At 43.1% G+C, this 17,428-nt stretch overlaps 1 protein-coding gene across 2 annotated transcripts in view; it reads right to left on the bottom strand.

Annotated features, from left to right (window-relative positions):
• VPS41 (VPS41 subunit of HOPS complex) overlaps positions 1–15,969 on the bottom strand; it is a 184,375-nt gene extending 168,406 nt beyond the window's left edge. For both annotated transcript variants that reach the window (XM_074988089.1, XM_074988088.1), the window contains exons 1-2: positions 15,906–15,969; positions 4,724–4,762 (exon numbers count right to left, since the gene is read on the bottom strand). In XM_074988089.1, coding sequence (XP_074844190.1) covers positions 4,724–4,762; positions 15,906–15,926 — 60 coding nt within the window. In that variant the 5' untranslated portion in view covers positions 15,927–15,969. The remainder of the gene's footprint in view (positions 1–4,723; positions 4,763–15,905) is intronic.
• Positions 15,970–17,428: the final 1,459 nt, after the last annotated feature.

Below are 17,428 nucleotides of genomic sequence, written 5' to 3'. Positions count from 1 at the left end.
GAGTCCATTAAGAAGCATTGGTATAAAGTAACAAACATGAGAAGATTTCTTGCAATTAGATAGAAAAATCTAATAAAAATTGGTTTGGGAAAACAAGCTTAATTTGAAAAGTAACCATTTACATGGAGAGGTACATTGCAAGAACCAAGAGTAATATTAAAACCAACAAATTTTGCTTTATGCTATACACAATTTATTCAGACTTTCTTCTCTGCAGTTTAACAGTCAAAAGTCAGTTTACTCTTTTTTTTAAACACTTCATTAAAAATGGGACAGTCCTAATATATAACTCTAGATGTTGTTAAATATGCTGATGAAGTAGCATCATAGAAGCAAACCTGTTCAATCAAAAATGTAGCACACTTGATTGTTTTATGGGTTGGGGAAAATGAAGGATATGTACATCACATGCCATTTTTAAAAATGCCAGAATTTTTTTCAAGATGTTAGTGCTTCAAGATTGCAATGAAAATGGTTGGCAGCTAAAGTACTTTTTTCTCCTGAGAATTAAAATACCATTTTAGATATTTTGTTTGCTCACCAGATCATGGCAGAATAAATAGTAGACTGTCTACATGATAAGTAAAAGCTCATAAAACCCCATATCACATATAAGGATATGAAATAAAAAAGTAAATTGTAGTGTAGTTACAAAAAAAAATCTGCTACAACTGCAGTGTTGACACAGATAACTACCACCTTCACTGAAAGGTTTTCTGAACATATGAAGATATGAACTACCTCTATTAATTTATACCTATGTGCTTTAGAGATTCTAATTTTAAACAACTGGAAAACATTAAAACATATTTAAAATGCCCGAATTCAACTTACAGGACCAGGGAAACCAGATCTGCAAGAAGCAAAACAGTCATTGTAGACAAAACATCACACATCTGAGAGCCACGGTGATGCCCCGACACTGATTCTGTACAAACAGCATCTTGACATTCATTAAGGAACACATAAGTCAAAGCAAACTATGCAGGTGAGCAAATTATTAGCAGTATTTTATCCTTTGTGAAGAGCTGACAATATGCTCTATATTGACAGACAAAAATGGAGCGAGTCCCTGTCTCAACACGCTTACAATCTAATAGAAAAAAAAAATGACAGCAAGATGCTTTTCTGCAGTCACAGTAAGAGTAATAGGAAAAAGTTTCTCTTCTTGTGAGCACACAATTCAAACTGCCAGAGGATTTGTTCAAAGAGGGACATGCAGTCTCTTCTAACCCTCTGATTATTCATTCACCCTTTCCACACACACAAGATTTTTTGCAAGAAGTTAAAGCTTAACATGGACAGTTAGACTTCATTTCCTTTACTAAAAATGCTCATTATTTGTAATTGCCTCTTACACCCAAGAATCTCAAAAGGCTCACATCAATCTTACTATCTATCCCTTTTTTAATGATACCCAACATTATCTTTTCAGCCCCATATTAGGAAGGTATAACTGGGTATTTACTTACTATCATAAGGGTGCATTGCCATAAGCTGGTTGAAAGTTTCTGACATAAGCAACTTTGACAACTTTTTAACCAAATTTAACTCAGGGCAAAAATTGAAAATACTGATAAAATTCAACCCCTTTTTCGCCCCATCTTAAAATGGCCAAAACTGTGTCATGGATGTCCATGAAGGCATGGAATCTATGACTTCCATGACATTTTCTGCCCCTAGATTGGGGCTCCCAGCCAGCCCCTACATTGGTGGGGGCATGCTGCTGTGGTCCAACTGCAGTGGACAACCCCATTAGCACTGCAGGACAAGGGGATCCTCCCTCCCCCAGCAGCACAGGCCCATAGGCAGGAGGACCCCGCCGTGGCAGGGAATCCTGGAGCTCCCATAGGTTCAGCAGGCTCTTTGCAGTCAGTCTCCCTATTTTGCCATGGATATTTTTTAGTGAAAGTGAGGTCTTCTGCAATTTTTTTAATGCCAGTGATTTGCTCATGATTTTACTAGAAATGCCCCAGAAAAAAAATGTAGCCTCAAATATTTATACAGTGCTCTAAGCATACATGGTGCTTTAGAAAAGCAGAAAGATGAGATCCCTTCCCTAAAGAGCTTTAAAATAAGAAATAAAATCATAGGCTAACTGTTCACACACAGGAGACTGAGAAGACAGCAACGGAGAGCAGAATACTATAGTACATAATGGGTTGCATCAGCACATCTCTGTGCTACATCCCAGGGAGCCCTATCTTCACCATGATCATGAGGCAATCCGACCGAGGGGTGACAAAATTCCAGAGTGTTGCTGCCCAAGACCCGGTTGACAAGCTGCAAGCTGGAGTTCTCTTCTTGCAGGCAGATGGGGTGGGACACCAAAAGTGAGTTGCTGAGGCCACTGAGTCAAAATACCATAGTATCCCCTGCAACCAGGAATGAAGGAGAAAATCCAGCCCAGGATAAAACAGTCACCACAGTCACTAAGGAAAGGAAAGGCACGTCCAACCCAGCACAGGGGACTCAAGCCCTCCACATTACACACTTTTGCAATAGGTGAATAAAGACCATCAGCAAAATCTACCAACTGAATAGAAATCCTAACGACACCGAGTGCCTGAAGCCTATATCCCACTGTCCAGTGCGGTTAGCATCCCTAGGCGACGAGCAACATTTCTGTCGCCATCATTTCTTGCTTGTTTTTAGCAGTGGGAGCCACCTGTCGCTATCTATTTGACAATGGATGAAGGTAACCCTCGTTCTAGACAGCATGCTAAGGCAATGCCCAATATGATAGCATCTGTCCATCACCCTATTGAGAGAGCTTGGGAAAGCACTGACACCTATTCCATCCCTTCCTCCAACTCCAGTCTGATTCTGGTGGTCTCACACACTGCAAAAATTAAAGTATATATTATACAATGGCCGTGCATAGTTCTCCTACCCCAGCAGGAACTAAGTTTGGCTGTAGTGCACTGGTGAAAGGAAGGAAGACTCGGATTCATTTCAGTTCCCCTTCTTTAGTCTGAAGAAAGAAAGGGCGGGGGGGTGATAGCTGCCTTCAGCTACCTGAAGGTCCAAAAGAAGAGGGAGCTAAGTGGATCTCAGTAGTGGCAGATGACAGAACAAGTTATAATGTTGGAGGTCTAGGTTGGATATTAGAAAAATATTATAGTAAACCCTTGAGTTACGTGGTGGTTGTGTTCCTGCAACGCCCCGCGTAACTCAAATTTTCAAGCAAGTCGGGGGGAGGGAGACAAGAACCAGGCTGCAGCCTGGTTCCTGGCTCCCCTGGGCTTGCAGGAGCTGGGAAACTGACCAGCTCACCAGAGATAGTCAGCTCCATTGCTCTCAGAGTGGCGGGGAGATAGGAACCGGGGGCAGCCTGGTTCCAGCTCCCCTGGGCTTGCAGGAGCTGGGAAACTGACAGGGCTGGTCAGTTTCCTGGCTTCCAGAGTGGCAGGCAGCCAGGAACCAGGCTGCCCCAACCATCTGGGGAGCTAGGCAGGCTAAAAGCCTTTTCCCTGCCTTTCTCCAGCAGCACTGCTGTCAGGCTGACGGCCGTGCAGCTGGGCGAAGACAGGGAGAAGGGGCTCTTAGCCCACCTAGCTGCCTGCAGCTGCAAACAGCTATGCAGGCTGACAGCCTCAGAGTAGCTTCAAGTTGTGCCTAACTCACGTTAAAGTGAATTATGTGCCACCTGAAGCCACGAATTTTGAGGGTTTACTGTATTTCACTAGAAGAGTGGTGAAGCACTGGAATGGGTTACCTAGAGAGCTAGTGGAATGTCCATCCCTAGAGGTTTTAAAGGCCCATCTCAACGTAGCCTTGTCTGGGATAATAGATTTGTGGTTGGGGTCTCTTCCAACCCTACTCTTCTAGGATTCTTTTCCTCACCGAATAACACCGTGTCTATACTTAAATTTCTCTCATGGTGAAAAATATTTCAAGTTGACAGACTAATTATGATTCAAAATATGATCTAGCAAATGTGTGTTCAATAAACTAAGTTTAGGCTGTAAAATCATTATCAGTTGCATTTCTTAAACATAATATTATATCAAGAAATGACACAACCAATCACATTTTCACTTGTTCAAAGCAGAAACACATGCATTTAACTGTTACTTTCTAACATGATTTGCTATATTAAAATCTTGTGATAACAGACTTTAACATCAAGTAGCATTTTTATGTTTAAGGGTGCACATTTGCTATTAATTTAGCAACATCTCAAATCACCTATTACAGCACAAGCACAGCTTCAAATCACAAGCTACAGACATTCATACACAGATGCCTGAGGTACATCCTTTGCATCATATTGCAAGACTTCACAAATGAGGAGCTTTGGAACAGGGCAGGACAAGAACCACTTGATGTTCAAATCAAAAGAAGAAAGAGGGGATGACTAGGCCACACTCTCAGAAGACTATCATCTAGCATAGTCCATCAAGCTCTCAAATGGAACCCACAAGGAAAATGCAAAAGAGGAAGACCTTGGACAACGTAGAGAAGATCTACTGAGACTGAAGGACAACAACCGGTATACGCCTGGAGTCTGCTAGAAGTTTTCTCTCAAGAGAGTGAAGTGGAGGAGACTCATAGATGACCTATGCTCAACGAGGAGTACAAGGGTTTAAGAAAAAGACAGCTTCTGTTGTAAATAAGCAGCTAACAACAGAAACAAAAAATAACCCTGTGGGTCTCCTGCATATTGATAAAAAATACACTTTAAACACAACATCCACGAGGCGCCTGTTGACAGCCTTACCTCAGAATCATCTGTAGATTCTTCATTCGACCTGATTTCCTGAAAGGGATTAAAAAAAAAAAACAAAAAAACCATGAAAAAATTAAACAACATACATGCTGGGCAAACGATTATCTTTTCTTATTTAATATTACAAACCTTTTCATTAAAGGCAAAAGGTCAGAAGAAATTCAAGTGACTCAATGTATTACAGAAGGATGATTTTTTTCCCCCTGGCTTATCCATACCCATACTGCGTCTAGGATTTATAACCTGATTCCACACTGACACTCAGTGGCACTGGTCGGCTGTGTTGATACTGTTGGCTACCCTAACACAGAGAGCAACTAATAATATCACATCATTCCAGCAATGTGCATCATCTAAGGCTCTAAGGAACAGTCAGGTACCTGTGAAAGGTCTGCCCTCACCAGCAGTGGGCAATCAATCTTTCAAAGCAATCTCCAGCATCTAAGCCCACAAGACAGAACTGCATGCTAAAGTGAGTCACAGGCTAGCTTCTGTATTTAGCCACTATTTGGTCATTAATTCATTGGCTTATTCTGAACTGCTTACGTCTTTCAAACAGTGTCCCAGCGAATTTTATCATAGATGCATATTAAAAAAAAACAACTCTTCCATTTATGCATAAATCAGAGTGCCTTGCTCAAGCTGCCAAAGAAACTGTGCCTTTAAAGCATCTGCCCTTCAAGACAATGAATCTTATCATCCTACAAAAAAGAAGAGAAGAGTCTACTCTTGCTAATCTCTCACCTGTCCACTGGTGAAATCTGCTGATGCCATGCTGCCTCAAAGTGGTCAGCAAAATGAAGATTTACTTAACGTATTTATAGTTATCAATAGCAATAAAAGGTTACAACTAATGTGCTGACAGTGAATGTAAGCATTTTAACAACAGCCCATGATATAAAGAATGAACAAAAGGAGAAGAAATATTTCAAATCTTACGAAGTAATAATTTGAGAATAAGATACTTAGGTACAGCATTTCACAAGAGACAAAGTTACAGACAATGAGAAGAGAGATGAAAGGAAAAGAAAATATAATGATGATTACTAGCATTTTAGCTCGAGTTTGCTGGTCACATTTGTTTATTTTCATGCTATAAAAATGTGCTTATTGTAACCTCTTAGCATATAGTAAAAGCCTTCTCTGCACAACTGAAGATCCATTTTAGAAACCAAGTGAAACAGATTAGAGATAAAAAGTCACGTTGCCATGTATTGTTGGTGACTCCATACAAGGTGTTACCATGCTTACAGTCATCTGCCTTTCCAAGCCTTGCACTACAGTCAGGCCCCTCTCTAAAATAATGTCTTTATATTGCAGACAAATGTTTATTCTCTGTTCATATTACAGCCTGAAAAAGGACAGAAACAACGTATCATCTCTTCTACCCCCATTTTATAAGAGGAGGAAACTCCTAGCATTCCTTCCAGTGAACATTTAAAACATTATTTTGCCTATGGTCTCCCTTCTGGAAGTGGCACGAAAAGCTCAAACCAAGGAGCACAAATTCCAATCAAAACTTTTATTGAAAGTATTTTGCAAGTTACACTTACTATCTCAAAATTAAATATTTAGTTGAATGAAATTTCTTAGAACTAAATTATGTTGACATGCAGAGCACTAAACAAGTGACATGAGCTGTACCACTGCACAATACAGCACAAGGTGCAACACAAAATTTATAATGGACATGCAGTATGTTTTTAGATTTAGAAATGGAAGGACTGCCTTTGCTTCCTGCACAGCATTAAGCACCTCAGTAATTAATAAAAAACTATGAGATCCACAGTTCTGATATTTTCAGTATTCTCAAAAGGTTTCCCTCTTCCAAGGGCAGAATTTATAAAGAGAGGAAGGTGGTCTTACAATAAAAATGAACAGCTGTGTCTATATGAAAAGGAGTACCTACAGCCCCAGGCACATAAGCTCGTCCGCATAGGCAGACCCTATGGCCTCATGCAATTTCATTTAAGTCACTTGAGATTCCACAAGGGGCCAGACATCCACCTGCACATCAAAGCTTCCAGGATCTGAGCAAAAAAAGTCAAGACATTGGCTACATCACAAAAGACTTCAGAAGCTGATTCAAATCACTTACATGTAAATATGCTAAAAGTGATTTTACTTAGGCCATGTTGACATTACCCAGAAGATCGACCCGCCCAGGGGTAATCTTCCAGGGTTCAATTTCACATGCCTGGTAGGGATGTGTGAAATTGACCTATCAGGGTCAGCAGCTGACCCCTGTGCTCCATGCTATCCCAAGAAGTAAGGGCATCCCCACTGAGGAAGAGTTTCTCCTGGTGACCTTCATCAGTGAGGACAGCCAAGTAAGTCGATTGCAGATGTGTCACTTCTAGCTACACAACAGCTATAGCTAGAATTGCATATCTGCTATCAACTTACCTGCCAAGTATAGAACAAGCCTTAGGCAGGCATTAAGATACTATTGTGATGGGTGCTCTTAACCTAATGGATGGTATAAATACAAGGGGGAAAAAGAGATATATAAGCATATATTTTACAACGAAGGGTGCAATATTATTTCTAAAATTTACAGCTCTGGAAGTTTATTAAAATAAATGCTGAGCGCTAGATTCTGCATCACCACTTAGGACGCTGGTAGTGGTTTTTGGGTGTTTAGAACTGACAGGTACTGTGGTCACGATACCAGAGAGGTACTCAGAAAAGCTTTCTGCCCGTTTTCCCTCATTCCCACAGGTAAAACTGGAATAATAACTGCAGTTTTGACAACAGTGGGGTTTTGTTGGGATGGGGTTTTTTAAATGTATGAACCAAGAGGATTATCCCAAATTCTATTTTTTATTTTTAAAATAGTCTCCTAACTGTGAACAGAAAATCCCTGATGAGTGACTAGTAGGTGCCCCGAATCCCAAACAGTGAACTAATAACTGTCATTGGCAAGCCTGTCACACCTGGGTATAGGGATAAGTGGGGACTCAGTGGTGGTACTGATGTATATTCAAACCTACTGGCAGATGCTGGTTTTCAAGAAACCTATGAATGGAAAAATGAAATACAGATGAGAAAAGTGAGAAAAGTTATTCCCTAACTCAACAGACTTGATAATGCATCTCACCAAATGCAGTCTTCGATCCACACTGCAGTGAGAGGGTTTTCCCTTTACACTAAAAACAGATGACATCGACTGACTTAAGGCCCATAATTTACATATGTAAAAAGGAGAATCAGAAAACCTGAATTCTAACAAAAGTTCACCTGCATACACACTTTATTTATAGTGCAGGAAAACCCAGTCGCAAATGACAGCAAGCAAAAGTGAAAAGACCACCCTCATATAATAGTACAAAGGGAGAGAAATCCAAACAATTAAATCAAGCTGTTTTAATAATCAAAAGGTGGTCATAAATAAAATAACATACTTTTAATGTTACATTTGTATTTGGCTTCCCTCATGATATGCACTAATTATTGAGCTCTCATGCCCAAAACCAACAAAAACCCCACCAGTCACGCTGTCCAATCTTACAAAAAGCATGTGTTTAGCAATGGAGGAGATATGTAAAAGCCAGTCTTCCAAAGGCTGCTATACTTGGACTAGGAAACAATCTTAAATCTATTTTATTCTTGTGTCTTATATGGGAACCAGCCTCCCTCCCAAAGAATGTTCCAAAGACAGAAGCTTCCTGAGAAGTATAGTACTACATGTAACAGGTGTATTAAAAGAGGACTTAGGGTTTGTCTTCACTTGCATTCCTCTTTCGAAAGACGTATGCAAATGACAAAATGAAAATGTAAATGATATAAATTTGCATATGTTGTGCCTCATTTGCATATTCTCATTTCAAAAGAGCCTCTTTCAAAAGAAGAAAGCCAGTGTACATGCTGCGCTTTCGAAAGTAAGCCCATCTTCGAAAGAATCCTTCTTCCTTTTATTTAACGGGAAGCAGGATTCTTTCGAAGATGGGGTTTACTTTCGAAAGAGCAGCTTCTACACTGGCTTTCTCTTTTGAAAGAAGCTCTTTTGAAATGAAAATATGCAAATGAGATGCCAAACATGCAATTTTATGTCTCATTTGCATTTTCAATTTGCCTCATATGCACTCATTTTTCAAAAGAGGCATGCAAGTGTAGACGCACCCTTAGGCTGAGTCTACATGGGCACAAATCTTCAAAATAGCCATATTTAAAAGATTACTAATGAGGTGCTGAATTGACTATTCAGCGCCTCATTAGCATTAGGACACTTCCGGCTGCGGCGCTTTGAAAGCGCCACTTTTGAAAGCGCATGGTTTGGCGCAGCTACATGGGGGTGTTTTTCGAAAGGACCCGCACCTTTTGAAATCCTCTCATCCCGCTCACTGATCAGAATAAGGGGATTTCGAAAGGTGCGGGGTCCTTTCGAAAAGGACCCCCGTGTAGCCTCACCAAGCCGTGCGCTTTCGAAGCACCATGGCTGGAACAATCCTAATGCTAATGAGGCGCTGAATATTCAGTTCAGTGACTCATTAGTAATCTTCTAAATATGGCTATTTCGAAGATTTATGCCCACGTAGACACAGCCTTAGGGATGGCCTAAAACAGGGGTCAGCAACCAAAATAGCAAAAGCCTTTTTTCTTTCTTTTTTTTTTTTTGTTAAATTCAGTAAAATCTCAATAATTCAAGAGCTGCAATGTATGTTAATACAACAAGGCTCTTAATAAGTAACGTCTTACCATACTTTTTGTAACCCCTATTGTAAGAACAGCACACACACAATGATGTGTAACATCTATTGCAGGACGTTCACAAACTTTTTACATATTCTATTTCCTCACACTTTACCTGTGAGTGTTTGTACCACTATCTTCCTGACTTTCACTCCCAAACATATTTTAATTATTGCAATTTTACTCCACATTTAATTTCAGTTTTGTTTCTTAAATGCATGTTGCCTTTCACAGAAGGAATTTCCTCTTCCTTTTTAAAATCAAGACTATTAGCAACATGATCAAAACACAGCTACAGTATCATATCCCACAATGCACTGCACACATTAAAGGGGGAATTATCCAACATTTTCTTCAGGCAGGTGAGGCTCGTTAGCCTTGGTCAGTCGCTCACCTAGGAGAAGGTAAACTCTGATTTCAAACCCCTGCTGCCTTGCGGTCACACCCATTCTAGGGAAGGGCTTCGGGAGTTAACCCTGAAGAAAAATCCAGAGTTGGAGACCCGAAGGCAGCCTGATGTTACTTTTGTCATCTTCCTGGCAACTCCTGAGATGCTGCTGATGCCAAACTGTACCGGCTCGCCGTTCCTTTGGATTCATCAGCAACATGGAGAGGGGGGATCCACTACATGGGCAACAGCTCATCCTCCATACAAAATTTGCCCAGGCATGTGCCCTGGAGAGGACACTCCAGCTTCGCCTCAAAGCATCAGCATAACACGGGAAGCAACAGTATACCAGTTATAAGTCATAGCTCGTTGGCGAAGAGCTTGACGCCAGGGGTTGCTTCCGACGGTGGGAGGGGTCATCGTAGCCGCATTGGACAGCTACCACTCGCCTCAAACTGGGCAGCCCCCAGCCAATAAGGTGCTGTCTCGCCACAGTCCATTTGCTTCACCGGGTGCGTGGAGCTTAGGGATCAATCCCAACAGGTGGTCTGAAATCTGTGCACCAAATGAAAAGAAAAAGATACAAAAGCGCCCGGTTCTTAGACTGGGCACCTGGAATGTTAGAACCATGATAACTGGACTTTCAGACAACCTTGAAGGTATAGATCATATCCACAAGACAGCGGTTATTAACAACAAATGGAGAAGGTTAAAAATGGACATTGTCGCCCTTCAGGAGACAAGACTCTCATCTTCCAGCAGTCTAAAGGAGAAAGATTTCACTTTTTTCTGGATGGGAAAAACCCCCTAGTGAGATCAAAGAGCACGGCGTGGGTTTCGCAATTGAGAATAGTCTGATTGGCTCCATCACACCACCCACAGGGCGTTCGGAAAGGCTTATACAACTCCAGGTGCAAACATCTGCAGGCCTGACCAACATCATCGGTGCCTATGCTCCAACACTGACCTCTTCCCAAGAAGCTAAGGACAAGTTTTATGACGAGCTCAGCATCACAATCGAAGAAATTCCAACTCACGAGCCACTGATCATTCTTGGGGATTTTAACACAAGAGTTGGTGCTGACCACTCCAGCTGGCCCACATGCTTAGGGCAATTCGGAGTTGGGAAGTTAAATGAGAATGGGCAGCGACTGCTGGAGCTTTGCTGCCAGCACAGTCTCTGTGTTACCTACACCTTCTTCACGACCAAGCCTCAGCACAGTGTGTCATGGCATCATCCCAGGTCCAAACACTGGCACCAGCTGGACTTGATCCTTGTAAGGCGCCCCTGCATAGGCAATGCCAAGCTGACTTGCAGCTATCATAGTGCAGACTGCAACTCCGACCATTCATTTGTTGCCAGCAAGATCAGGCTTCAGCCTCGGAGGCTTCATCAAACAAAGAATGCAGGTAGGCCACAAATCAACATCTGCATGACCAAAGACCCCAAGAGGGCTGAACAGTTTACCCATGCCCTCAATGCAGCCCTTCCTGGCCCAACCAGTGCAGATGCCAGCGGATGGTGGGCATACCTTAGGGACACCATCTACAACACAGCAATGTCGACTTTTGGTAAGAAGCAGACAAAGTCAGCTGACTGGTTTGAAGCACACTCAGAAGAGCTGCTGCCCATCATTGAGGAGAAGCGGCTTGCAGCGACAACTTACAAGACATACCCTAGCGAGACAAACTTGCAGATACTCAGGGCCACTCGTGGTAAAGTCCAAAGGACAGCCAGGCGCTGTGCTAATGACTACTGGCTTCAGCTCTGCTCCAGAATCCACGCCTATGCAGACAATGGCAACATAAAGAGCATGTATGATAGAATCAGGGAAGCCATTAGACCAATTCAAAATAAGATTGCTCCCCTGAAGGCACTCAATGGAGAGATCCTTAAGGACCACTCCAAACAGATGGAAAGGTGGGTGGAGCATTACTCAGAGTTGTATGCCTCGGAGAACATTGTCACAGAAGCAGCACTGAACGCCATTAGGTGCTTTCCAACTTTGTGAGAGCTCAACAATGTACCAACAGCGCTGGAGGTCAGCCAGGCACTTGACGCACTGGCAGCTGGGAAAGCCCCAGGTAGACACAGCATTCCATCAGAAATTCTCAAGTGTGCTAAGAGCAGCCTGATTCCAGAACTGCATGGGCTGCTGTGTCAGTGTTGGAAGGAGCGGAAAGTAACACAAGACATGAGAGATGCCAACATAGTCACTCTTTACAAGAACAACGGTGACAGAAGCGACTGTAACGACTATCGTGGTGTATCCCTCCTTAGTATCGTTGGAAAGCTCTTTGCCCAGGCAGTATTAAAGAGGCTCCAAGCCCTCGCAGAACGAGTCTACGCTTAGTCACAGTGCGGGTTTAGAGCTAAAAGATGTACCATCAATATGATATTTTCCCTTAGGCACCTGCAGGAAAAGTGCAGGGAACAGCAAAGGCCACTATGCATTGCATTCATCAACCTAACCAAGGCTTTTCACCTTGTTAGCAGAAATGGTCTTTTTCAAATTCTGGAAAAGATTGGCTGTCGCCCCACCCTGCTCAATATCAAGTCTTTCGATGAGGACATGAAGGGAGTCATTGTCTATGATGGATCCACCTCCAAACCTGTCAGTATCCACAGTGGTGTGAAGCAGGGTTGCGTTCTGGCCCCTACACTTTTTGGAATATTTTTTTCTGTCCTGCTCAAATATGCCTTTGCTTCAGCCACAACAGGCATTTACCTTCACACAAGATCTGATGGCAAGCTGTTCCAGCAGTCTAGGCTAAAAGCAAGGACCAAAGTGCAAACAAGGTGCTTGCAAGACTTCCTCTTTGCGGATGATGCAGCTATTACAACTCATACACAGGAGGAACTGCAGCACCTCATGAATTGCTTCACAGATGCCTGCAAAGAGTTCGGGCTTATCATCAATATCAAGAAAACACAAGTGATGAGTCAGGACACTAACCATCCGCTTGCCATAAGCATCAACGATCACCAGCTGGAAGTTGTCCACAAGTTTGCTTACCTGGGCTCCACAATATCTGACTTCTCCCTTGAAAGCGAGATTAACAAACGTATCGGAATGGCAGCCGCCACACTATCCAGACTAACAAAGAGAGTATGGTCCAACAGGAAACTCACAGAGCACACCAAAGCACAAGTCTATAGAGCCTACATACTGAGTACCCTCCTGTACGGCTGAGAAACTTGGACACTGAGCTCCAAGTATGAAAAGAGGCTCAACTCATTTCATATGCGTTTCCTGAGATGCATTCTGGGAATCTCCTGGCGGGACAAGGTGACCAATAACACAGTGCTCGAACGAGCAGGGTCTGCCACCATGCACACTTCGATCAAGCAGAGATATCTGCGATGGCTAGGTCACATCTCCCGTATGCAGGACGGTTGCATACCTAAGGATTCGCTCTACAGGGAACTGGCGACAGGGACCAGGCTGGCTGGAAAACCTCATCTCCGCTACAAAGATGTGTGCAAGCACGACTTGAAGGCTGCTAACAACAGCACTACCACCTGGGAGACACTTGTCACCAATCCATGCCTGTGGAACCAATGGGTGAAAAAAGGACTGTCCCAGTATGAAGACAACCTCAGACAACAAGCAGAAGAGAAAAGAACCCTGAGGAAGTCCTGCCCCCAGTCCATCAACCAGGGCTCAGTGTTCTCCTGTACGGAAAAGACTGTCACTAAAGAATTGGACTTTACAGCCACACCAGACGTTGCTGTCGATCCAACCCCAGGTGCAACAACACACCATAGTCCTCCAGGACTGATGGATGCCTACCTACCTATCCAACATTTTGAGATCACATATCATTTGCTATTTAGATACATGTTGTTCATCGTTGGCCTTTTAGACGTTCACTGTTTATCAAATAATCAGGAAGATTTTTTTTTTAAACTTTGCAGTTATATCATTGGGAGCCACAAAAAAGTCCTTAAAGAATCACATGCAGAGCCACAGGTTGCAGACCCCTGGCCTAGAAAAAACAAAATTTCAGCTGTCTTCCAGCAAATATCCCACCCTCTCTCATAATCATTCCTCATCTTCCAGAAGAGAACCTCTCCCCCACCAATTCAGATGTACTCATTTCTTTCAAGACTGCATTCATGATCTTCCACTAAGGTGAAGCTGCCTGCATACAATAATCAGATGGTACCTGACACTATTATATCTGCCTCCAGATTCCAAAGATCCTGCCTTAAACCCTACCTGCCAGAGTTTATTTTAAAATACCACAGTACAACTAATGCAAAATTTAAAACTAAGCTCCAGCCCTGCCCACACGTGGGTAACTTTGCTCAAGAGTAATCCCGCTGACTTGGTGACAGAATTGGTCCATAAACACATGATATTCCTATTACACTATTTCAAAGGTGATTACTATAATGATTACCACTTTTCCCTATGTAATATACTTTTACTAAATGACAAGGCCCAGTTCTAAATCTGCTGCAAGCACAGAACAATAGAACAAGGCTCTCCAGTCCCAATCCTGCCACCAGGTCAGCAAAGACTGATCTCGACTCACTTCAAAGGGGCTCAAGTCACATGCAGGAATTGCCAGCATGAAGTAGGACTGAAATCTATCTGTTCCAGAATTCCTGTCTGCCACTACCAAATAATTCTTGGAGCAAGGCCTCCCTACCCCAGTGGGTTTCACCCGGATGTCCAATACTTAGAGAAAGCCTTCACAGAACCAAAACCTTCAAGACTAATCAAAAAAGTGTTTGGTCATTCGAAGATTTGACACACCTCCTTCTTTGACTTCACGATATAAAAAGATGCTTTAAAGATAAAACATTTAAGGGAAGCACAGCTCTGGCCTATACCATAGAATGGCTGTGACAGAGATTAAATTTGGACAAACTCTACAGAAAGATTTCCCTGTATAATAATGTTCTCAAGAAAAGGATTTTCTCATACAGTATAATATGACCAATTATAGCAGTAATGTAAAATAAACAACTGGTGTGGAATACTTAAGAATAACTCTACCCCATACACTACCATTAATCCTGTCTTTAAAATAATTCAAGAAATGCTAATATTCACTTCTCATAATCCACAACTGAGATGGATAATTAATTTGAACTATTACTAAACACTTAAAACTGACAAATTATAGGCACCAAACTAAATCAATAAGAATTTCATATAACTAATAAACAAGTGGTATTTAACATCCAATTGCTTTACAAATGTCAGGGCAGTGTGCTGTGTGATTTTGTGCTCTTTAATTCAAGACTTCAAGTTATTTGTACACATATCTGAAAATGAATGACATGGCACTATGGATTCTGATAAGCATAGTTTTTAGCTCAGTTTTAAATGGCTTCAGGACTACACAGTGTTGGTGTCAACAAAGGGGATACAGAGTAACCAGCAACATTTTTCAACAGCCCTCTTCCTGCTTCAAAGCTGCATGCCCCCTTCTGCTTCCCACAAATAACCATTTCCCAGTTCTACTCCTACTGTTCCTGCCCTCCCTGCAACCTCCACTTGCTCCTACTGCCCCCCACATGCCAACAGTTCCTGCTCCCTCCTGCTGCTGCTCCCCCATCCCACACCTGATGCTACCCCCAGCATTATTCCTCATCACCAACCCCTCCTGCAGCTGCTCCCCAATACCTGCCCACTCCTGAAACAGTGCCTGAAACTCCCCGACGGTGCCTGCCCCCCCCCCTAGTACTGCTGCTTCCCCAACATACCACCCCCAGCCCCACTCCTGCTGCCACCCCAGCAACCTCCCCCTCCACAAACCCCTCCTGCTGCTGCTTCCCCCCAGCCACCCCACTGCCTGCCTCCTCCTACACCTTACACCCTCCTGCTGCTGCTGCTGCTGCTGCTGCTGACACCCCAGCGCTGCCTGCCCCCTCCTGCTACTGCTGCCCCTCAGCATTCTCCCCCAATCCCCGCCCCCCATGCACCCCTCTTCTGCTGCCACCCCCCCATCACTCTTCCCCTCCGTGGACTAGCAAGTGCATTGGTCTCCCCCCTCGTTTAACTCCTCCGCGTGCAGCAAACACCGGAGCTCCCCCTATGCCGATGTCAGAGCTCCCTGCGCTGGCCCACCCTTTACCTTCTCCTCTGCTTCCGCCATGGTGCAGCCGCCCCACAGTCACGTGAGAGGCCCATGCAAGCTGGAGGGCGGTGGAGGCAGTCTGGGTAATGTAGTTGTTCGGCTTCCTCTCCCGCGGCCGGGGTTGGGGCTGGGGCTGGCGCTGGCGCGGAAGGAGGGGAAGGGCTCTGCGGCTGGGGTGGGAATTAAAGAGATCTACAAGCGAACGAGCGAGTTTAGTGTATGTATGGGCCTGTCTCATTGGTGCACAGGCGAAACCAGACCTTAGTGCATAGGTCACCTCTAACTGTAATAACTGAGTCAGAGAGGTAGCCCTGTTAGTCTGTATCCTCAAAAACAACAAGAAGTCCTGTGGCACCTTATAGGCTAACATATTTTGGAGCATAAGCTTTTGTGGGCAAAGAGCCGCTTCGTCGGACGAAGCGGGTCTTTGCCCGCAAAAGCTTATGCTCCAAAATATTTGTTAGTCTATAAGGTGCCATAGGACTTCTTGTTGTAATAATAGTAACAGAGCATCGCCAGTTCCCTCTTCTCCCTCCATACACACCTTGAAAAAATCAGAAGCCAGTTCCCACCACCACAAAAAAAAAAAAAAGGGGATTGCCTTAAAAATTACGAGTAATTTGAAATTGGCATTTTCGTGTTTTTTGTCTCAACCCTGAGAGCTAGAAACTTCCTTTTTTAAAATGAAAGCTTGCGATTCTGGTAATATGATTTCAGGAGCTGGGATTTTAAGAAAAACGCCAGGTAGAATAGTGCTTCTTACACTTTTCGAGACCACGGAACACAAAACAATAATTTTGTTTATGCGGAACACTTATGAAAATTAAAAAAAAAGTTGTCAGACAAAAAAAACCCATCAACATATACAGCAAAAACAAAATGTAGAAATTTAATCAGGTATCATATCAATGAAGAAGTAACATCAAAGAAGTTTTAATAACAGAACATACATAACATCAGTGTATTTTTCCAAGTGCTCGTGACACACCTGAGAGTTGTTCATGGAACATCAGTGATTCGCAGAGATAGTTTAAGAAACGCTGAGCTAGAAGGCTTAAATATAATCAAGAGAGTTGGAATCCAGCTCAGTTCAAAAGGGGATTAAATGTTGCTAGCTAACAAAAGTTTAATAGCCCCATATGAGATGTGATTGAGAAGTTACAGCTCCCATGTAACAAACTCACCACCATGCTTTGCAAGTTCTTCAGGTCAGGGACCAACTATTATTATGTGTTTGAAAAGAAACTAGAACATTGGGACCCAACTCTCAGTTGGTTTCACTTGTCACAACTCCTGAAACAGGGACCAAAATCACCTTCTTCCAGTATTGCCAACTCCCATTATTTTTTGCTAGGGATATGATTTTGGCTGAGTGAGAAGCCAGAAAGAAGGAAGCAGAGCTCACACTCTCCAGCAAATTTGAGCCCTGACCCTGCAAAAAAACCCACTCTGAATAGCTGTCTGCCCCATTTGCCCACTACCTGGGGGTACAGTGACCAGTTAGAGCTGCTGTAGGAAGA

Source organism: Carettochelys insculpta, chromosome 2, assembly GCF_033958435.1.
Source record: "Carettochelys insculpta isolate YL-2023 chromosome 2, ASM3395843v1, whole genome shotgun sequence".
In the NCBI taxonomy this organism is placed as follows: domain Eukaryota; kingdom Metazoa; phylum Chordata; order Testudines; family Carettochelyidae; genus Carettochelys; species Carettochelys insculpta.
This window is presented reverse-complemented; position numbering and strand designations above follow the sequence as displayed.